The 25,086-nt window shown below is 30.4% G+C and overlaps 1 protein-coding gene across 1 annotated transcript in view; it reads right to left on the minus strand.

Moving 5' to 3' along the window:
• Positions 1 to 837: 837 nt before the first annotated feature.
• Positions 838 to 25,086, minus strand: part of GCA (grancalcin) — a 36,680-nt gene continuing 12,431 nt past the window's right edge. The window contains exons 3-8 of the mRNA XM_031960573.1: positions 10,219 to 10,288; positions 8,996 to 9,039; positions 8,565 to 8,712; positions 6,050 to 6,163; positions 5,619 to 5,677; positions 838 to 4,386 (exon numbers count right to left, since the gene is read on the minus strand). Coding sequence (XP_031816433.1) covers positions 4,360 to 4,386; positions 5,619 to 5,677; positions 6,050 to 6,163; positions 8,565 to 8,712; positions 8,996 to 9,039; positions 10,219 to 10,288 — 462 coding nt within the window. The 3' untranslated portion in view covers positions 838 to 4,359. The remainder of the gene's footprint in view (positions 4,387 to 5,618; positions 5,678 to 6,049; positions 6,164 to 8,564; positions 8,713 to 8,995; positions 9,040 to 10,218; positions 10,289 to 25,086) is intronic.

Consider the following 25,086-nt stretch of genomic DNA (forward strand, 5'->3'; position numbering starts at 1 on the left):
ACCCAAGTAAATCATGTAGTAAATTTGCTACCACATCCTATACCTTAATAGTAAAGCAATATAAAATTGCCAAACTCTACAATAGATGTTAATGAGTTTTGTTCCCAAAATACTACTAAAAAAAGCCTAGTTGTCTTTACCAGATTCTATGAATAGAAGTCATATTTAGTTATGAATTTATATTATAACAATGAAAGAAACTTCTCTTTGTCTTCAAGAAAAGTAACTGGGCAAAAGTTAGGATAAATGATGATTTAGAAATATAGAGCAATATATAAATACACATAGAGCGAATTGGAGATTTTGGAGGAAATTTTCAAAGCTATTGAAAGTCACTAGACTATTACTGAATGTAGTGCAGAACAGCTCAGTAGCCCAATATATGGCAATATGAACTTTCAGCTTTAGAAAAAATGAAAAATTATCCAGCCATAATTAAACTAAAGCCCCAAATGAAGTGTGAAATGGTCCAATATACTTCCAATACTGTAAGAGGGACTATTCTTCACTGGTCTGCTTCTATATATATTTTAAACAACCTTTATTTGAAGGACCTAAAATAGATTGGATAACATTCTCTTTATATTAAACTCTAGTCAAAAAGAAAATCAGCACTTTTTAATGTTTCTTTCAAGAAACTTGTGCTGCATTTTCAAATGACTGGAGGGAGAAAAAGAGTTCCCATTCTTGTCAGTTTTATTTCCTATATATAATTTCCTGGATTTTTTCCCAAAATGCTATCCTGTTAATTTCCCCAAACACTGCTATCCTATTATAGGAGAAAATATATTATTATAGGTGATGACTTTTAAGAACTTTCTTTCAAAGACAAAAAAATCTAGTTTCTTACAAGTAATTTATTAAAGTTTAATTAATCTGAGTAACAACATGCAAGATTACATTTCATTTGGTTTCTCTATTTCACTTAAAGAATAATCACAAAAATTAATTTTAGTATTTTTAAATGATGCACAACGTATTAATCACAATGAATCCCATCCATTTATTACATGGGGAAAATGCCTTCTACAAATACAAATACATGTGGGCAAATATTCATAGTTCATAAATTCACTTTTGATTTTGTGCTACTTTGCTTGCTGAATGCATGCTTATGAAGTTTGAAAAAGCACAATCCAATTCCTTGGCATTAAGTTTGAGATGGACAAAATTAAGGCTGCCCATTAAGATGGTTCCATACTTCCTTATCATTGGAAATGAAAATATCTATGTTGTCATCTTAACATAGAATTGCAATGCCTGACATTCATAATCTGGCAGTTTTTTAGTATTAGAAGAACTACTGCACTGTTTTTATGTACTGTAGCATCTCATAATATGTATGTTAACAGATTTTGTATAATGCAAAACTTTACAGAAAGCTATTTGGATGTTTATTTCTAAAAAAAAAAAAATTCTTAAGATGACTTGGACCATTGTTTACTGTACAAATAAAAGCACTTGTACATTGACAGTGTAAATTATTCAATATATTAATACAAACAAGACTTATAACAGGACTGACTTCACAAAATCAATCAACCATACTTATAATCCAGTCATGAGCACATAGCAATGTCTATATACAACTATTTAATTTTTTAAGTCACTAATTTGGGTATTTTATAATATTCTTGAAATTACTATAACACAAAAAGAGTAAGAACCTCACCATTACTATAACACAAAAAGAGTAAAAACCTCAAAAGTTGGCTGTATTTAATATCAAAAACACTGAGCAAAATCAATTTAAAAGAAAAATTAAACACATATGAAAACTACAAATGAAGTATTTGTCAAACAATGAACTTGGTGATTTTAATGTAGTTCTAAGTTTTTACTTCAACCTTTGATCACCATGTGCAAAATGCACTGGGACTTCCGAGTACATATCTTAAAAAAAGAGAGATATAGATTATCATACTCAATTAAAAAAAAGTTTAAATTTAGCAAATTAGTTACCAATAATAATTAGCTATAATAGAGAGGCAGCATAGTATAGTGCAGTTGTATCAAACTCAAACAGAAATGATTCCTGTGGGACGCATATTGACTTAGAAAACCACAAACTAATGTTATCTATATGTTGTAGTTTACTATATTTTATTGATTTTATTAAACACTTCCAAATTACATTTTAATCTGTTTCAGGTATCATTACAGAGTTTTCAGGCTGCCAGTTTGGCAACTCTGGCGTAGTGGGTAAACAGTAGGCCTTGAAGCCAAGAACATTTGGGCTCAATTTCTCCCTTTCACATATAATATCTGTTTAAGTCCCTTACCTCTCTGTGTCTTGGCAATTCCTTAAGACTGTCAGTTGTTGAGAGGATGCATACCTGCATTGGGAAAGGGAAATTCATCTTCCTTCTAGCAATGGAATAACAGATCTAGTCCTTACCTCTACTGTTAGCTACAGATTATGATTTTTTTCTATAAAGTCTAAACCAAAAAAATATATTTTACTACGGCTCAGTCAACTTCTTCCCACACTGACAAACTGTTGTCATATGAAAGCAGATGAACAGTTGAAGGGAGTAGGCAGTATTTAAGAGGGGGAAGGTATTTATAGGAGTAGAGAGAATTTACAGACTGTGCATGGTTTCCAGATAAGTCCTCTTTAAACATTCAAGTTTAAAAATATACATATTACTTACTGAAATTTAAAGGCAACCAGTTACTGTAGACTAGCAATGTCAAATTGGCTATACTTTACTTTTCAGAAATTATAAAAGTGAATGTTGATTCAAATGTCTATTTGTGCTATGAAAGTTTTTTTATCAATATGCTGCCATCTGCCCTCACACTTTAAATGGATAATTGTTATTTCTCCTAAACTATTCTAACTTTAAATGTTAAATTACTTTTTGGAAAACTAGAGAAAAAATGCATATCACTTAGCTCATATACCACATGTTAACTATGTTCTCATGTTATACAATATCATTAACCCTTCAGAAGGTTTTCAAGTAATATATTAGTCTTTTTCTATTTTCAAGTTCCTTGAAATGTTTAAAATAAAATTGGAAATGTCTATGAAGTAAAAGAGCTACAAACTTAAGAGATAAATGGGACCTTAAAGGTAGTATAGCTCAACACCTTCAGGTTACAAATAAGGAAACTGTTCCCACTGAAGCTGTGACTAGCTACTGGTAGTGATGGGACTAGAATTCAGATTTCCTGATTCCCAGTACTTTGTTTTTATCACCATACAAGGCTAAATAAAACAAAATATCTCCCCACAGTTAATTTATCTATTTATGGTAGGCCAAAAGGAGTCAATTATTCAGTTATTACAACATGATAATAATATGGAGTTCTAAGTGAAGTTCTAAGTTCTTAATAGTGCCTCAGACTGATTTGTACAGAGTACAAAACAATTAAAATGTCTCTTGCTAGACTAATGCGGAACAATTCACTCAAGTAAATCAAAGTTATTTTTTAAAAACATTGTTTAAACAAAACAACTGGTGGCTGATTTCTTTTAAAATTTCAATCATTATTTTGGCACACTGTAAAATTTACAGTAAATAATAAATGTTGACATTTCCATTCAAAGTAATTTCATTACAGATCTGGGGACATAAAAGCCTCAATCTCTTAACTTCAAGCTTTAAGGTTTTACTTTCACTAATAAAAATGAGGAGGTCAAATAAAACTGTGAATTATAGTTTGTCACTAAAATAAACAAATGAAATAGATGGGAAAATATTAGCAAAAAGTCCAAAAGAAAAAAGTAAAGAAAAAAAAAAAAACACTTCCAAAAAACTTAGGTCTCTTGGTTCACATAAGAAAACATGGTGGTAATTCTTAGGAAACTAATCATCAGACTATTACTTCTGTTTTTTCCCCATTAGGTAAAATTAGGTTTTTGTTTCCTAATTACATGATCAACAAATATGGGTACAAAAACTCAGTTCCTTTTCATTTATTTGCTAATGTTTATATATAATGTTTATAAACTGAAGAAAAAAAGTTTATTTTTAAGTTTTAGACTTTTTACTTAAACATTCTTCAATTTATCATTCTGGTTAAATATATTCTAAAGCCAAACTCATCGAAAACTGTAAAGATAAAAAGATAATTTTCATGCTTGGTCTTTACTTTTCATTAATCATATTATTTCACATTACACAGATTGAAAAATATGCAGTAATACTTTCTCAAATTATGACATCATAAACAAAACAATTTTTATTGCTCTGAACTGTGCACTAAGATTAAAACAGTTATATAGATAACAGGCAGGAACAAAGAGAAGTCCAGAAGAGCTTGGGTTGACAACAGGTTCAATTATAGTTCTTTCTGAGTGGAAGAATTCACAGGATAGTCTCTCTCCCTTAACATTAATCAGTTGGGCACTCATATGGCCATAGTACCCTGCAAAAACTAAAACAAAAAGCAAAGTTACCAGGTCATAAAAAAGAAAAGAATCTTCAAAGATGGTTCTTAAATAATATCATTTTACCACTAGATATCTTGGCAAGAGGAAAATAAAAGTATAAGAACAACCTCAATTCCTGTCATTTATTTTCCATTTGACATTTTGTCAAAATCCCTCTTGTCATTTTGTGAGGGTTTTTGAATTTTGATTCTAATTAAATCATCTGACTATATTTCTACAGAAGTGTTTTCATAATTTCCCTTTGGAAATCTCAAAGGCTTGACTATTCAAACCAGTTTGAATGAAACAATAGTTCAAACACCAGGTTGCCAAAAATATGTATAACTAATGTATCATTATTATTATGTCATGATCTCAATAACAACAACAACAAAAGTGAACATCTCTATATAGAACTTCTACTTTTCAACATGATTAATAGCCATCAGAAAGTGAAAAATTTAATTGTATTTTGGAAATATACTTTCAAAACCTTCTTTAAGGTATTTAGCTATTGATAAATGTAAATCATGCCAACATAAACAAAAATACCCTGAATATTAAAACATAAGAAAGACATATGCTAATCATATGTGTGGTGTGTGCGCACACACAACTACAAAAATAAAGTCAAATAGATTGTTTCCAAATTTGTCAGTAATTATTAATAGCAAGATGTGGTCTTCTCATTTTTTTCTCCTAGAAGGAAATCAAATTCTAGTCAATATTTTATTTCAAAAAGAAAAGAACAGAATTTGCACCAGATCTGTGACTTCGTTGATAACAGAAAAACTACCAATACAGAAGCATATTTTTTCCCCTAACTTAAGAGTTAGAGAGCATACTTTAAAAACATACAAAAAGTGTTATGATTTACTTCCCATGGTATAAAAATCTATTATCTGTCAAAGGCCATATTTTAATCCAAGTCTTTCTGACTCCAATGAAGTTTACCTATTTACTACTATCTGTTCCATAGAAATTATACCATATTCTCTCACATACTCTTAGAAGACACAGAACTACTCAGAAATAAAATTTTCAGAAAACTAAGTATGCTTTCCATTTTCAATGTAAAAATTAATTTTTAAAGTTTTTTTTTTGAGGCAACTTTTGAGATAAGACAATTGTAAATATTATATCAAGGATACCAACAGCCCATAATTATTTTGGATACTTGTCAACAAAGTGAGCATGTAATACAGAATGAATATTAAATGTTAAAAATGGTACTCACATCATCATATACAAAGTTCACAAAACCTTGTTGCATGCTGTCTCTTCTCCTAAAGAAATCTTCAAAAAAAAAAAAAGTAATCATAAATTTTTATAGTTATCTTAGTAAAATTTTTATTTTTAAAATATTTGGTGCAGTTTTTAAAAATAGTTATACATGCAATTAAATAAGACCGTTAGAATTCTTAAGAGGCATCAATAGTAAATCTTGCATGATTAAAGTCTGACTTTTTCCTATACTGAAGGACAAACTATATTCAGCATCTTAAAAAGAAACTTTAGTAAAACTTAGAAAAAATATCAAAAATGACACAGGAAAGAAGTGCTTAAAAATAAAATTGTTATTTATTCTAATACCAAGTATTTTAAAATGGGAGAAAAAAAATCTATTTTAAAGCAGACAGAGGAAATGCAATTTTTTAAAATGAATACCTGTCAATGCTCTGAGCTTCACACAGCAAGCAACATAATCATCAAAGAAGATTCTGCCATTCTTACTATAACGCTTTACAATGGCAGTTAAAGTCTGAGGACTTAACCTATAACCTAAAAAGAAAGAAATAAAGTAATGACATATGAAACTTTTGAATCGTAAGAATATTCCTGATATTAAAAAAAAAATCCAAAGGTCATTTCAGCCACATAAGAATTCTTGGAAGAAATTCCTTTCTCTATCAAATTACATCAGTAACCATTTTGTAATTTGTCTTGGAAAGTTGCCTAGCTAAATACCTAATCCAGGGTCATGGCAGATATATGTGAAAAATAGAAATAGGACTTTCCAGGTCTTCTAAGATCATCTCCCTACAGATGTCACTTAAACTGAGTCACGTCTTCTAGAACATCTATCCAAAAAGACATCTTGTATATTTCTAAATCAATTCTATGGAAAGCTATACCATAGTATTATAAAAACTACTTCTATTAGCAGGGTCATTCTCTCAGTCATCTGCCCGTGCACATAACTTTGGAGTCATCCCTGTCTCTTCCACAGCACCCCTTACTTCCCATATAAAATCTGTTGCTATGTCCCATCTATTTATGTTTTTAACCAGGAAGTACTGAACTTTTAAAAAATACACACTGTCCTGACTTATTACAATATAAATGTCTTTATTATATAAATCTATTTTATTTTATTCATTTAAAAACATTATTCTGAAAAGGGATTCATAGGTTTCACCAGATCATCAACAGATTCATGACACAAAAAAGGTTAAGAACTCTGCTCTACTCCCCTTTCCAATTCAGCTTTATTTGACTTCTCCTATGTTTATATTTCTACATAAATGATTATGTCTCCCACACCCCCAGTTTCTTGAATGAAGAGGTCATTTTGATCTGTACACCTAGTAGAGCTTTATCTTTCATTTCAAAATACTATAATTACATACATAACACTTAATGGATTTCTGCTAACATAAAATTGCCTGTTCTCTAATTCTCCTCAAATACTAAAAGAATTGCCTTGGAAACATGTGACTTTGTAGGACTTAGCTCTGGAAAAAACAGGGAATCACCACTACTTCTCAGAATGTAAGCAACTAAGCACTTTTATTTTTCTGTATCCTAACAAAAGCTACAGAATTTTTACATTTGCTTTGCTTTTTTTTGGTCATATTCTTACTGCCATCATACACTTCTGATAAAGAAAACTTGGGACAACCGAGTAAGAAAATCAAAGGTAAAAAATAAAATCAATAAATGGCACTATGATATTTTAATAAAATATAAGTTAAACAATTGCCTAGGGGCAAAAAGACCACCAATAAACATTAACTATTAACTAAAGAGAATGTAAAAAACATATGTAAACACATTTTGAATTTCTCCCAATTTTATAGTTATTGTTAAGATGTGACTCTTCAGAAAAATTCTGATGAAGACCACTACTTTCAATTCAACTGCCTATAATAACAGTCTCAATGAAATAAATGTGTTCTATTAATAAAGCTCAATCTGCTTCATTTAAAAATAAAATTACTTTACCTTCTATAAGAAATCCTTTTGAACAGATTGAATGCCTAATTTGGAAGGTATATTAATTTTCTAACAATTATATTAATAATGAGGCTTCTTTTTTTTCTTTTAATTTTGAATAGATCATAAAAAGAATTTAAGCTTCATGTACCAAAGAAAATACATGTTTATGTAAGAATGAGAGTTGATAAAATTTTTAATTCAAATTGGTGGTAATCATAAAAAAAATCAGCTTTCCTATACCGAGTTAAAATTTCTTATCATTGGATTGGACTAAAGTTATTACTCAAAACAAATTCCATCTAAAAAGGGAAGTTTGCTAAACAAATTATGAATAGAATAAAGACTTAAGAATTTTCCTTAGTTAAAATGTAATGCACTTTTAAGTCATATTAAAGGAAATTAATGGAAGCTAGTTATCCGTGTGTCTTTTCATTAAAGCTTATATTAAAAATAAAAAACCCTCTTATAATCACTACTGTCAAATATTTATTGAGCTGAATATCTTTGAAAATATTAAGGAGTTTGTACTTTTTTACTCTGAAAGCACTTAAATGCCTATGAGTAGGACCACAAATATAATTCTGCAAACAATTAGGAAGTACAACAGATAGACATTGACTTTAAAGTCTTTTAAACTGAGACTTCTTACTTTAAATTTAATATAACTAAATGAGGTTCTAATGGATTACAACAGTTTTTAAATACAACCTGACAAAATTATAGTTCCAACAGTAAACACAATTCTTTTATAAACTTCTTTTGTAAACATTTTTAGCTATCCTGAATATATATTTTCAGAATTTTGTCAAAGATGTTCCTCTATAATATTATCTACAACTTGGGAATCAAAAACTGAGAAACAAAAATGTGTGACCTTTGAGACAAAATAAACCCCTTATATTTTAAAGTATTATACATAATGAAGTCCATTTAATTAAATGCTCAAGTTTCCATGGTTTCTTACCCATAGCTGCAATGACTTGACTCAATTCATGAAGTTCAACTGTCCCACTTCGGTCTTGGTCAATCATCATAAAGTTCTGCTTCCAGGCATTAAGAACTGCCCAAAGTTCCTTGAATTCATTAAATCCCATTTTTCCTGTGAAATCCCTCTGATATTATTTTCTTAACAAAAATAACAGTCAAGAAGGATTCACTAAATGCAAATAAATCAATGAAGAGAAAAACATAATATTTCAACTCCATAAGAGTTCAGATTCTGCATAATTTCTACGCAAAACTCAAGAAAGATTGGCACTTGAAAATATCACAAATATTTTTAAACACTAGTGTTCCAAAGTAGTTTTAAACTAATTGGATTAAAGTGATATTCAAAGTGAAACTACTCTAAGTCATTCAATTTTCAATTCAAAACATTTTCTTATTTAAGGATACATCCAACATGGAGATCATAATTCTGCAGGTTTCCAAGCTGAATGCTGAAAAATATAATGAAAAGGTGAAATGGAGATTTCTCACTATATCATAGGTGACATTTTTTAAACATCAAGAATCAAAAACAAAAATAGAAATCTTATGGATTCCTAGTAGGTTCCTCAAATTTTCACTTTCATTTAACCTCTGCATATGATCCATTTTAATTTTTCAACCATGTATATATCACAAATAATAATTCTGACAGTTTAATATTTCTACTAACTGGGACTATTATGAAAATATAATTTTATGTTCTATTTAATCTTCTGACATCTGTATGAGTTAAGATAAAAACTTTAAAATGCTCTGAACATAAATTTTAATATTTACTTCAAGTTAAAGGTGATCTTTGTTCAACAACCATTACACTACATGCCTACATGACACTATTTTAGATTTTAAAGATTTAAGATGAAATAGTCCTTGATGTCAAGTCCTTACATTTTTTTTAAGAAACAGAAGAATAACACAGCTAATTAAGTACATACAAGTTAATTGCAGGAGGAAAGAACACTTAATTTGGAGAGGGGGAAGAGTGGATAAGGGGAGTGGATAAGGGGGAAGCAATCAAGGTAATTACTAAAGATTCATCTTTAGTTTAAGTTTAGTTTAAGTGAAGCACTTAAACGGACTTTCAAAGGCATGTAAAGATTCTGGAAATGAGACAGATGAACTAATCCAACTAATACTTGGGAGGGAAAAAAATCTCCTCAACAACTTAATTGACAAGTAATAACGCATGGTTTGCTTGAAGACCTCTACTAAGGGGCAAACCATTATTTCCTTTGGCACTCCACTCCACTTTGGGATAGGTCTAGGGGATTGAATGGTTTATGCAAAATTACAAAGGCAGTAACTCTTGAGTGGACTAGTGTATAGGGTCCTGTTACTTTAAAAGTAAGACTGTCATTTCTAAGTATATCAGAAATTTCTGGAAATTTTTAGCAGACTAAATAATGTTCTGCTGGACTAATGCAGCTCACATTACAGAATATTTAGTAACATGAAAAATAAAAACCAAAAAGATAAAGCTTCCATTAACAGAAATGATAATTTTTTTTCATTTTTAGTATGGGGTTTTAGAACAGTATACAAAGCTTTAAGCAAAAAAGGAATGAAGACCCAAATAAATCTTAAAGTGAATTAATTTTCTATTTCAAAAGCAAAAATATAGATCTTACGAGAATAAGTTCCACTAATCCCAGACTGTGTTAAACATCTTTGAAGTTCTTCAGCATCCACTTCACCATCCTGCAGAATAAGTTTATGGTTCATATTCACAGAATACAAAAAAATATCAATTTGGTATACAATCAATAAAATCAGCATGCTTTCATATAATGCTCAAAATTTTTCTTTATACACAATTAGGAAATACAGTAGAAATGATTACGGAAATAAAAGATTTTTGTGGGCTCAGCATAAATTATTTTTTCTAATAACAATATAATTTTATGCTAGTTACAATAATATTTTTAAATAAAATATTCTGCATTGATCTAGAAAACATGGCAGCCCTCCTTATAATACAATTATATTTTGTGGCAGTCACAATATATTCATTTACATAGCAGATAAAAAAATATATTAAGTAATTTATCCTAAAAAAATCTGAAGTACCACATAATTCAAGTTTTTGTTTCTTTTGGGTTTTTTCTATACAAAAAAGAAAACAAAGGAAAAAAATTTACTTTTATTCCCCATTCCCTTTGTTGAAATTTCAGGGCTCCACTGTAGTTTTGTTGCTATTGTTCAAGTTATTACCCAAACATGCTCAATCAGGAACTGCTAAGCAGTTTTGTGTAGCAAAGAAGCTAACAATACTAATAGGAAACCAAAATCAGGAAAAGAATATCAATCTATGGTAAAACCTTGAATCTTGTACTGCCTCATTCTATTCCTGCAATCCTATTTTCAAGAGATAAAAACATGGCATTAATTCAAATAAAACCATACAAGAATTATTTCACACAATTACATCAAATACTGGAGCAGAAATAGAAGATATGAGAGCAGGACAAGATGGAAAATCTGAAAGATACACATTCCAAAGATCCAAATATCTAAATCAGAAAAGACCACTAAATAGCTTTCAAGAAATCTGATCCTTAACTGATGTAAACATATTATAATTTTGTCTCTGGTAAAAACGAACCCCAAATACATCTAATGGATCAAGTAGGGATAAGAAAATATTGTACAAAGTCCCAAAGGATCATGTATATAGGTCTTCCCTGTTCAGAGATTCCATGAAAGATCTTGGTTCTCACAGTATTTTTATCTGCTCTTAACTATAAAATTTCCAATGCTATAAACATAAAAACTACCCTTTTAGATGAATCACATTAAAGTTGTCAAAATGCAAAGTTTTCCCTCAAAATAACAGTAATTGGCTAACAGAAGGAATTTGTGATACATTCTATTCTTAAAATCAGAAGAAACAGTTATATCTCTAATATGGGCCATAGGGCAACAGCTTCAGAACATATTTATACTGAAAGGCCCCTTTTAAAAACCTTGGGCACATTTGTGTGGCAGTCTTAATTGCCATTATCAAGAGCAATGACAACAAATTCAATGCAGTCTAATATATTAAAAATTATTTAATATTACCTTTGTAATAAACTTTAACTAGTTTTTTTTCTTTCTGAAGAAAGAAAAATTTTAAAGCCATCTTTTAAAATTACTCCAAGAGTAGGGGGAAGGGGTAAAATTCCTGTTTCTATCTTTATTTTTTATTTTTTAATTTATGGTTAAATGCAAAGTAAAAAGGGTGAAGAAGAGTATATGAAATCAATGACTGTGTTCATTGGGAAAGAATGGGAACACTTCTCTAATGAAAGGATTAAGCTACAAAGAATTTTTTAGGTCTCATCATAGCCTTTCAGCCTTCCTCATTTTATATTCACTTTTGAACAGCATAGGCTAATAAAATAGGTTCAACCATAAAGAAAAGAAGAATTTAACTTTTCAAAATCTGTTTCATTACAATGGCAAAAATGAAGAAAAATGAATCTGGAGTGATCTCATGGTGTAATCAGAAGTCAGACTCTAACTTATTTTATTACTTTTACCTAAGGCTAAGGAAAATAGGAAAAAACTTTCACTTCATAGAAGTATCCATAAGCATTTTTATGCTCACAAGAATACAGAAGGAGCCTAGAAAGGTATCCAAGATATCTATAATGTAAGATTGTTTTTAAAAGAAAAGAAAGAGAACTTAAAAGGTTATGGGTTTAATAGATACCCCAAAAAAAAGAAAAAATTAAACTTATAGTATTGCATTTCTGAGTCTTTAGTTGATTAATCCCATTAAGAGTGGAGTGAAAACTCAAAAACACAATTTCAATATTTACTCCCCCACACCCCCCTCCAAAAAAAAAAGCAAGAAGAGAAAAAGTGAATAAACTCTGTGTGTCAAAATTCTACCTGCTCAGTTCTCTGGAAGTCAAGGCCAGCGCTTCCATCACCCCACTGGTCTGCTTTGCTACATGGTAGATGACAGACTGTGGTAATGTGCCTCGTACATCAGGAGTGAGTATGTATTCCCCCTACAAAAAACTAAATTTACTATGATATTATCATAGTCGAGAATTAAATGCTATAAAAATCAGGAAATTTTTTTTATCGTATTTCTTATCAGGTCTTTAGCAATCTAAGTGTTATCACCTCACCTATAATAAAGATCTTTACTGAACCTTTTATCCAAAACAAAGATCTTTATTATACAACTTCTATGATTTATGTAAAATACATAAAAACCTTAAGATAAAACCCTGCTGAATCAAGGTATACTCATCTTGAGTATGGAAATGTGAGCAGTTATAACATGAAAGATGTGCTTGTTAATTTATTTTATTTTATAAATATAAGATCACCATATATAATTGGAATGAGTTTGAGAATGGAAATAAAAGTTGATTTATAAAAGTTACAGAAAAGAAAAAAAAGTAATTTTTAAAAGATGAAAATTAGAAACAAAAGAAAGCAGACTTGTCTTTCAGATTGTAGATTCAACAAAGGTTCGGAATGCTATACAATTCTGTTAGAAAATTCTGCAAAATGTTAATTTTACATACACACACACACACACACACACACACACACACACACACACACATACCCTTTTGGAAAATATTATATACAAGTAAAATTAGAAAGCAAAATAGAAATATCTGCTCTTCTACCACCAGTGTGAATAAATATTAAAAAGCAAAAAAATGGAATATATAGTATATTCCTTGCTTTCAGTGATGCTCATCCATTAAGTATATCAGCTTGTCACACGTTTATTACTTCATGCTTCTCAAATTTATTATCAAAGAAAAAAATATTTTTTATTAAGTATAAGTTCGGAGTTTTACAATTATACGTCTATAACTATAGATCCTCGTTTCTTAAGTAGAGTCAATTTATATAACATATATAGAAGACTCCACATCTCCTAAATCAAATGGGCACCAAATTAAATTGACTGGCAATTCCAAGAAAATTAGGCTTGTTTTTAATATTATAAAAGGAAGCCTCACCATTCCTTTGAAAAGGGTTAGAAGTATTACAGGACTAATCAGGGGCACAGACACATGGTAGCTTTCCAAAACAAAATCTAGGATAAATGGTAAGACAACAATGAACAAGCTTTTAAGGTTGTGTTACAAATATATTTTATTTCCTAAAATTGGGAATATTTAAGAAAATCCAAAGCCAAGATGTACAACTGAGTATAAGGTAAGCAAAAAGCTCTAGAGAAAAGGCAAGGGAAAAGATTCATTCTTAGCAAGATTAAAACCTTGATTTCTATGTCCCCCTTCAATAAGAAGCTTAGTTCTTAAATAAGTAATAATTAGGCTACACAAAGATAGTAAAAGCAGATGTAGTAATAATTATTGAATCATATATGAAATGGCCCATGAATATGAGTTGCATAACAAGGATAGTAGTACCCCCTTACTGAAAAAAAACCCTGCTTAAATCTTAGCTTTCTGGATGAAGCCTAGCTTTTTGTGTGTGTGTGTGTGTGCTAGACATTTCTAATATAGTATATTGTGAATAATGTATGTAATAGTGTATAAAATATTAATAAAACCTTTTCCCATTTATTTTCAATAGTTCATTTTAAAAATTATGGCTAAGATGCATACACATTGTAACTTTATATTTATTACTAAAGAATTTACTTTTTTAAAACAATTAGCAATTTTCTAGAATTATGGACACCTTATATAATCCAGAGTATTTCTTGTTTTCTTTTTTCTCCCCACTGGGGATAAACACACACAGGCAAAATTATCCTTTTTTTTATCAAGTTGACTTTTTTGTGTCATAATACCTTTGTTTTGCCTTGCTTTCCCCTTTGACTTCTTGCTATTTTCACTAAAAAATGATATTACAATTATATCAGACAAGATAATGGCTTTCTACTTTGGGAGATAGCGGGGGAAAGGAATAAGGTCTATCATTCCAAAGCCTAATATATATGATTTTGGGATTATTTTCTGTAAGAACCCCTTAATTATTCATAAACTGAAAGTTGATCACAATATTACTTTTGCCCCCAATTCTATTCAGTTTAACAAATCAACATTTCTACTTAAAATAACAGTTGAAAAGAACTGCCAATCTTTATTCCAAAAGAACACTTACTTTTGTCCTTACAAATCCTACTTTCCAAATAATGGCCTATTTACCTTTAAAAAAATTTCAGCAATTTTTAAAGATTTTAACAAGTCAATTCTACTACATTTTGATTATTACTATAATTTATTCATAGCAATGGCAAAAGTTACTAAGTACTCCTAAAGTGCTAGTCACTGTGAGAAATTCAGGTTATGTAATCCCTAGTTTTAAAAAGTTTAAAATTTACTTAAAGGAAACAAGCCAGGTACATAAAAGAAGCAATTTTATCCGAATAACACTTATTCTGATAGACAATAAATACTATAAATGCTCAAACAAGAGAATTCATTTTTAGTAAGGAAAGGATTCAGAGGGAATCTGAATTCTTTCTAGATTTTAGAAGATAAATAGACTTAACTGATTACAAAGATGAAAGAAATGGAAAAATTTAAAGAAGAAAGGTGAAAAAAAATAGCTGATATGAACAAATTATAAAGACTGGAAATGAGAAAGGGATCCACAGACTTTACCAGACTGCCAAAGAAATAATGAAATAAAAAAGGTTAAGAACCTCTGACTGTTGAAGCTTCCAACTTTGAAATTCTGTGATTCTGTGAAAGCTGAAGAAATATATAGACAACAGCAAATAGTACAGTTTCTTTGAAGTGGAGTACATATGAATCAGTATGATATTAGTTAAGGAAAGAAAATTAAAGCATACTAAAATTAAGGCAATACTTGAATTCCAAGCTAAGGAACTTATATTTTATTCAGTAGATATTAGGGAACCATTAAAGTGTTTGGGATGAATGATACAGTCAAATTGGTGCATAAGAAAAGATTTATGTGGTTGTAGCAAAAGCTGAATCAGAAGTACTACAGAAGCTCTGTCCTTTCATTTTCTTGGTATATGTTCTTTCACTGTTCTCATCTCCTATGGGCTCAACTCATCTTTATATAGATGACCCATTTCCATATCCAGCCCTAATCTTTCTCCTAATAGCTCATCAGCTGCATACTAAATATCTCAACTTTATGACCCATATGAATCTCAACTTGATTATATTTAAATAGAATTCTAAAACATCCTCTTTCTCCAAATTTCCCTATTTCTAAGGAAGATAACATCCTTCTAATCCCCTATATACACAACTATGATTTATATGATATATAAAAATAAATAAAAATAATGATTTATTATAAGGAAAGAAAAACATTCTTTCCCAAAATTAACCCCAATCAAATATCTAATCATTGTCACCACACTAGTTCAGGTCTTTGGACTGAAGTTTTCTTCATTCTATGGAGAAATGAACTCAAGAAAAACTGCAAAAAAATGTTCCTCCAGTCTCTTTACTGCAATACCTCTAATTGGTATCTACTTATTTCCAATCTCTTTGCCTCTATCATTCAGACTACATTACTGCCAAAATAACATTCAAAAGACACAAATTGGGATCATGTTACTCTCACAACTCAAAAATCTTCAATGACTCTCTAGTTCCTTTCACATAAAATGCAAGTTTAGCATTAAATCTCTTTACAATTTCATTTCAGCCTATTTTACAAACATTTCATATTGTTCCTCCACACATTCTATGTTAAAGTCTGTGTTCTAATATCAACTACATGCCATGCACTATTAGGCAAAAAAGTGATCATAACAACAGCTAACATTTATATATCCAGGAACTTGCTAAGTGCTTTAAAATTATCATTTTTTTTTGATCCACATAACAATTCTGGGAGATAGGTACTATTATCATCCCCACTACCAAGTAAGAGTATGGAGATAGAAGAGAAATGGAAAGCTAAATTTTATGTATAGAAAATATGTTGCTTTAAAATTAGCTAACTAGGGGGCAGCTAGTTGATGCAGTGGATAGAGCACCAGCCCTGAAGTCAGGCAGACCTGAGTTCAAATTTGGCCTCAGACAATTAACACTTCCTTGCTGTATGACCCTGGGCAAGTCACTTAACCCCCAATTGCCTCAACAAAAACAAAAACAAAAAAAAATTTTAATTAGCTAAATATTTTCTATTCAGCAAAATCTTTTTAAAGAAGAGAGTAACATACTCACTAGACTAATGTTAATAGAGGTAACTAAAAACTAAGAAATGCTTTTGGGTTACTAGCACTGCATCTTTACTATTGTTAAAGGGAATATCTTAAATTCTAACTACTAAGTGTGTTCATCATGAGAACAAAAAAGAAGCAAACAAATGTTGATAAAACAGAGGTTATTCAATCTCATTTATTTTGGGTGATAAAAGTTGATACAGAGCTGGACCTGGAGTCAAGAAGATCTGAATTCAAATCCAGAATCAAATGTTAACTAATTATGTGAACCCAGACAAGAAATTTAATTGTCTGTTTCATCTGTAAAATGGATATGATTACAGCAATTTCTGTACAAGATTATTATAAGGACTAAATGAAATAATAATTGTAAAGTGCTTTGCAAATCTTAAGGAATGTTACCAATAGTGACTGATGATAAGGATGATGGTTACTTTCTTTTACAGAGAGTTTCTCTTGCCAGTAAAGTTCAGAAGCTTAAGTACAAGTATGGGAAAACAGGTACAACAAAAAATACACAAGGAACAAGAGTTAGATATTAATGATGGGGACTTTCTTCCATTCCTATTTGATTAGAAAAATCACTTTGGTAGTCTCACATCTTGAATTTTTAGTGAGCTAGCTTCCAAAGTTGGGTGAATAGAGGAAAATTTAGTGAGAAAAATTCAGGTATTAAATTATATTATGATTAGAAAAATCACTTTGGTAGTCTCACATCTTGAATTTTTAGTGAGCTAGCTTCCAAAGTTGGGTGAATAGAGGAAAATTTAGTGAGAAAAATTCAGGTATTAAATTATATTAATGAGTCAAATGAAAAACCAAGAGCTTTTTGTCAAGTTATTAAAGTTTTCTGTTTTTGTTATTCAGCAAAATGGAAAATAAAATTATATTTGAAGTGATAAATTAGGGAATACAAATAAAGGCAATATTTAAATATTTGGTTTTTAAGATAGTATAGAAAAACCAATTCAAAAGTAGTTATGTTCAAAAAAGAAAAGATTACTTGGTAGCTTACGTTAGTAACACCCTGTTCTCTTTATAATCCAGATATAATATGAAAAGGGCATAAGAAGGAATTTTTCAAAAAATTTCTAAAGAACTATGTTGAAGATTAAGTATCAAATTTTAAAGCAACATTTTTATTTTTTAAAAAGTGAGCTCATCTGTTTCTAAGTAACTTATCTGACTTTTATAAGAATGTCAGTTAAGTACAAAAGTACATTTTGACCAGGTTGAAAAATAACAGAATTTATACTCATTATAATACTATTATAGTCAAAGATGTTTGCTCTTGGTGGTTGATTAAAGACTATGAATTTTGTATTTCATAGGACAGAGGTTTTCAACTTAGGGTTCATACCCAGGAATCTGTTTTAATATTATAATGGCGGCATTTCAATTTAATTGATTTCCTTTGTAGTTTTATGTACTTTATATATTTACTCTGAGAATGGTACAGCAGATTTCACCACACTAGCAAAGAGACAGTCACTACCATGTCACAAAAAAGGTTACAAATTCTAATTTTAGGGCTATGAGAAAACCTATTTCAAAAGATAAGAAGGAAATTGGTTGCCATTGAGTCTTTGTTACTAGAACTAAATTCCAGAAGGTGTTAAGGTATATTACTATCAACAAGAAAACTAAAATATAATGATGGTTCAATTTTATTATCAAATTTTTCTCCAAATGTTTATCTTCAAGGCCTTAAATATTATAGTATCCATTAAAGTCATACGTGAGATGTGCATCCACAAGAATCAATCCAATTCCAAGGCTCCAAAAATGATAATATACTTAACTAGGCAAAAGGAAACAGTAAAAAAAAAACCTCTTAACCTTTCTATATTAAGTTATATTATCTTGTTATATATGAAGATGTTTTAATTTTTTTTTGTTTCATTTTTTCAAGTCCTTTACAAGTTTACCTATTCCTCTTCTCTATAATCTAGCCAGGATAGCTAGATTACATTCTTCAAATGAAACTCCATCTCCACCTCAGTGCTTTTGCAATGGTTATATTTTCTGTCTTTTACGTACTCCCTCCTCAAATCTACTTCTAAGAAACCCTTGTTGCCTTCAAAATATAGCTCAAATGCTTTCTTCATGAAGCTTTTCCTAAAAATCTCTCCTCCTCCACCCCTCCTCCCCCCATTGCTAGTGCCTTTCTCATTAAAACTTGGCTGTAAGCTCCCTTGAGAGCAAAAAATATTTCACGTTTTCCTTTGGAACCCTAGTGCTTCACAGAGTAATCTGGAATTAGAAGATAATCAAAAATGGTCTAGGAAAAGGATAGATTAGACAGCAAAGGGAAGAGAAACAATGATAATAAAGAGCTATGGCTCTTACCAAAGAAAAACAATGCATCAGGATCCAGATGTGAAAGCTGGTTTCTGAAGCAGACTATGCTAATTAATGTTAATAAATTTATATTAAATATAAAAAACTAAGAGGCAGAGACAAATTAAAATACAGCATGATGACACTTTGGGACAAATAAGGGAGAAATGAAACTTCAGTGCCTCATAGGAAAAAAAATGTGGATTTAATATAATTCACTGAATAAATACTATCTATATATCTATCTGTATGCTATCTATAAGAGATGCCAAACCAATCACAATAATGTGAATCACATTAATCACAATAAATGAATGCTAAAACATACTACACAACTCCCATAGCTTCTTGCAGAAGTTATGCACACAATAAATGCATATGTATGCTATGTTTCTGAGGAAAGGAAGAAAGTAGTTAGAATAAGAGATAAAATATATCATGTAGGAGGAAAATACCCAGGCGTTTACAAAATATATTCATATGGGTCTTGACTGTTAAGATTTTTATAAGGTATTAAGACAGTGGAATTGAAAGAAACAATAATTATCTAATTTAGCATGGTTCAGTACGATTGATCTGATCCTACAAGGAGATGTTATGGGCCAGAATTTGAAACAAGGTTCGAAGTGGAATTGAGGAGACAATGTTTAAATCTAGTTTAGAACTGATTTAATCCTACAACAAATAATGGTTTCCCAGTGATATAATGATTGGTGTATACTCAGTGTACAGCATATAAGCAAGAAGCTCTCCGGGCCAGACACACAGGCCCACTCTCGAAGGTGGAGACAGATTCATTCCATCTTCCACCTTTGTGCTGACTGGAAGCTGAAGCTGGCAGAGGCAAAGGATTAGCAGCAGAGTTCTTGGAACCAAGGAGAGAGATAAGCCTCTAAGAAAGCTAACCGGGCTCCAGGAAAGAAACACTAAAGGATTTGGACTTTAACTCCTGGCTGCATTCAGGGTGATTACTTTGAAACTGAAACGAAGGCTGCCTTCAGAAGCCCTCCAGGGAACATTAAATTTTAGAGAAGAGAATTATTACACTTGACCATAAATGAAATATTTTTTAAAATAGCAAAAATAACTACTGTTTTAAAAAATTAAAAAACTTACTTAAAAAAATTTAATCAAAAGGACTCAACATAAGTGCTAACCTCAAAATGTTAATCTCAAAATATTGCTTACGTAGAGAATGGGAGTGCTAACTTCTGATCAAAATACTAAGGTATAGTTGAAATCAAAGCAAGCATTAAATAATTCCAGCATTTAAAACTTCATTTTTTTTTTTTAATTAGAACTGGAAGAAACCCTACTTCACTATTTTATAGCTAAAGACAGAATTAAAGAGCAACAAATTGTAATCAATGATAAATCATGGAGATAGACTAAAACAGAATTCTTAATCTAGTGATAAGTGTTGTTATGGGCCAGAACTCTGAAATAAGGATTCTTACAAGGTGTTAAGTCAGTGGAATTGATGAGACAATAGTTATCTAGTTTAGCATGATTAATAGTTCTCTAAATTCAGTACAATTGATTTAATCTCATAACAAATAATGGTTTCCTAGTGATATAATGATTGGTTTATACTTAGAACAGAGCATATAAGCCAGGGGGGGACTCAGAAATTTAATTCCATCTTCATCAGCCTCCACCAACTGGCCTGGCCTCCTGGATTTCCTCCACTGAGACCAAGTACCGTCTGAAGGCCCTCCAGAAAATTAGCAGAGCCCAAGTGTAGGAGATAGGACTTTGAAGGAGATAATAAAGAATATGGACTTTAACACCTGGCTATTCTTGTGGTGATTAATCTGCTGAAAGGAAGGCTGTCCCAGAGACCTCCAGAAACCCAAGAACATACCATAAGAGTGGTTAGATAACCAACTGTCATTTTAGAAAAAAATATGATATTTCTAGGCACCTCCAAATATATAACAACATTTTGATTAGTTGTAATCATAATTATATTCTAGTTTATAAGTAAAAATCAATATAAAATACTTTGTAATTAAGATTAAATTTGAACATCAAAATTAAGTAATGAAAAAAACTATGTAATAAATAAAATATATTGCATTTACTTTTTATGTTTTAAAATAATCTTTAGTGATCAGTTACAGATTGAAAAGCTTTTGCTATAACTTATATTTACTGCTCAGTGAGAAATGTCTTCCTAATATATTACCTTCATTTCCCCCTTAATTCTTAAATAAAACAATTCAATATTTTTTCAAAACTCACTATAAATAGAAGCACTATTATAATTCTATCACTAATCTTGTGTTTTGTCAAACTGTTAAAAAAAAAAAAAGCATTTTCTTCACATCTCAAGGAAATATGGTCAACCATATATGTGCACTTTTAACTGGGCTAGAAAATTATTTCTTGCTAAGTAAATGGAATTTTTCAATAAATTACTGGAAAAAAAGGTCAGATGACACTTCCTGAATGGCTAGAACCGTACTACTACAGTGACCCTTAAGTCAGGAGAACCAGAGTTCAAATCAAGCTTCAGACAGTTATTACTTCCTAGGTGTGTAACCCTAAACACAACCCCAAATTGCCTTAGTAAAAATAAATAAATGCATGAACAAATAAATAGTGCTACCAGCACATCATCTGGGTTTTAAATTTCTACTATTTAGTTCTAATTAGAAAACTGAAACTCAGTATACTATTAACCTTATAATCCAAAATCAAAACTGTCTCCAAGAATAAGAACTTTAACAAAAAACACAGGAGATATCTGGGAAACTGGGAAACAGTATAGCAGAAACTAGGCACGACCAATTTCTCATGCTCATATACCTTCAAGATAAGATCCAAATGGGTACTTCATTTAGATATAAAAGATGATACCATAAACAGATTAGGAGACTACACAAAATGTTACCTGTCAGATATGCAGAAAAGAGAAGAATTTAGAACCACAGATATGGAGTGTTACGGTAGGAAATGTAAAATGAATCATTTTGATTATGTTAAATTTAAAAGGTTTTGCTCAGCCAATGCAATCAAAATTAGAAGAAAAGCAAAAAAGTGGGAAAGTTTCTCTGATAAAGACCTCATTTCTCAAATACAGAGAACTGAGTCAAATGTATATGAATACAAGTCATTTCTCAACTGATAGTCACAGGATAAGAAAGGGCAATTTTTTGGCCAAAAAAAAAAAAAAAAAGCTATAGTTATATTTAAAATATTCAAAAATCTAAATTACTATTGATTAGAGAAATAAAAATTAAAACAATCTTAAGGTGTCAGCTCACACCTATCACACTGGCTGAGATGACTAAAAGAAAATGATAAATGTTATAAGGAACATGGGAAAACTGGGACATTAATGCACTATTGATAAAATTGTGGACTGATTCAATCATTCTGAAGAGCAATTTGGAGCTATGCCTTAAGGGGCTAAATAATTATGCACAGTCTTTGATTCTACTACTATTAGGTCTTTATCCCAAATAAATCCCAAAAAGGTGAGTGGGGGGAAAGAAGGAAAACATTTATAGCAGTTCTTTTTTTTTGGTGGTCAAAAATTAGAAATTGAGGGGATGTCCATCAATTAGGGAATGGTTGAACAAGTTCTAGTATATGAATGTAATGGAATACTATTGTGCTCTTAAGAAATATCTAACAGGAGTTCAGAAAGACCTAAAAAGACTAATGTGAACTGATTCAGTGAAGGAAGGAGAACCAAAAGAATAATGTATATAGTAACACCAATATTGTTTGATGATTAATGATGAATGACTTAGCTATTTTCCGCAACGTAATGATCCATGACAATCCAAAAAGAATCATTATGAAAAACATTTTCTGCCTTCAGAGAAAGAATCAAGACAGAAGCATGCTGTTTTTTACTTTTTTGTTATTTGGTTTACTTCCACAAAATGAAATATAGAAATGTTTTATATGAATGCACATGTACAATCTATATCAGATTACTTATCATTTCAGGGAAGGGGTAGGGAGATAAGGGATGGAATTTGAAACTCAAAATTTCCAAAAAAATATTTTTTTTAGCAACACAAAATATATTTCCATATAGTGATTTTGTAAAAGAAAACATGGGCCAAAATAAAAACACAAGAAAAATAAAGGAATTATAAAAATTATGCTTTGATTTGTACTCAAGACTTCATCAGTTCTCTCTCTGGGAATAGACATTTTTCATCATAAATCCTTCAGAGCTGTCCTGGATATGTATGGATGAAAATAGCTAAGTCATTTACAGTTGATCATCCCATAACATTATTACTGTTTACAATGAAAAATAACCAATATCAAAAGTTGTTTTTACTTTAACTGGGAAAAAAAATAAAATATTACTTTTTTAAATATACTAGACATTATGTACCAAACACAATAAAAATTTGAAAATTTTGGACACTTGAAAATGTAGAAAGCATCTGAATTTACCAAAAACATTGGAACAAATCCTAAAAAACAAAATTATTTATATATAAGGTTAAATAAGAAGTCAATTTTTAAAAAATAATTATCTATTTCTTGATATCTCTTAAATGGTTAAAATTTCAAAAGATATTCTCAACTGTTATAACCAGTATGGTCATAATAAAGCTAATTTTATCAAATTAGTTTTATATTTAGATATTATTATTTAATATACACATCATCCCATTTATACCAAAATTCCTTTCTTGACTATTTTCAATAGGTTAAATAAAGTGACTTTCGGTTCAAAAAAAGCCAATCTGTAATCTATATGCCTTACCTGGTATATGAATCGTGGTCTAATCTATTTTTCTACTAATAGTTCACTCAGATCACTTACTCCTTTTCAATGGACTTGTTTGTTCCAATGCTGCTTCAAATGCCTATCCAATTCCCTGGCTTCCCTTCTTTGCCACCTACCTACTAATTCCACTGCCCTTAGAGTATACTTACAAAAGCTTTTACAAGGAATATTCATTAAGTACTAAAGATCTTTTAATTTGTTTTGTTTACTAAAGGGTCATCAACAGTTGAAGTAATAGCAACAATAAAAAGTTTTTAAATAATCTGTTAAGATCTGCAAAGAGTTTATATATATCATGTTGACTGAGCTTCCCAATAACACTATGAGGAAAGATACTATATGAATATTATTACTCCATTTTATAGATGAAGAAATAAAGGTTCAGAAAGGCTGAGTGTCTTGCCCCTGGTTCAGAAATAAAACTAAGGCATTGCTGATTTTGAGGCCAACATTTACACACTAAATGCCCTATCATATGAACTTTTCTTTCAATACAATCCTGTGAAGTATGTAGACAAATAGGCCTTTTCCCAGTCTTCATCCTTCTTGAATGCTTTGCATTCTATGACAATATCACTCTTTTTTATACTCTTTTCTATGGGTTTGATAATTACTTTCCTTAGGTTTTCCTCTTACCTGTCTGACCATACCTCAATATACTGTTGGATCTTCATCCAAGTCATTCCCATGTCCTCTCAATTCTCTGCTCTAGGTCCTCTTTTCTTCAATGCTTTTACTCAAATTATATTCATGAAACTAATACTGCTTAACTTCATGTTCAAGACTACATTTATTTCTATTAAATTTCCTCTTATTAGATTGAGCTCAATGTTCTAGGTGGACAAGATCTTTCTGGATTCTGACTTGGTCATCAAGCAGTTAGCTCTACCTACCATACCTACTAGCTTTGTACATACCACCTTGCAAATTTTATTAGCATGCCAACTGTCTTTTATGCATATTACCAACAAAAACAGTTAATCAGAACATGGTCAATAATAAATCCTTAAATCTTTTAAAGATTATTAGAGATCTCGATCTCCTTCAAAGATGCTAATAAAACATTAGTAACTAATCTTTGGGTCTGGTCACTCAAATAACTTCCAAATTAGCTTACTTACTCTGCTGTCGTCTAGCTCCCATCTCTGTATCTTTAGGAGAATAACACAGAAAATTATGAAATGCTTTGCTAAAACATATCCACCAATAGGGAGAGGAAAAGGGAAATAAGGAGAGAAAAGGATAGAG

Source organism: Sarcophilus harrisii, chromosome 3, assembly GCF_902635505.1.
Source record: "Sarcophilus harrisii chromosome 3, mSarHar1.11, whole genome shotgun sequence".
Classification (NCBI taxonomy): domain Eukaryota; kingdom Metazoa; phylum Chordata; class Mammalia; order Dasyuromorphia; family Dasyuridae; genus Sarcophilus; species Sarcophilus harrisii.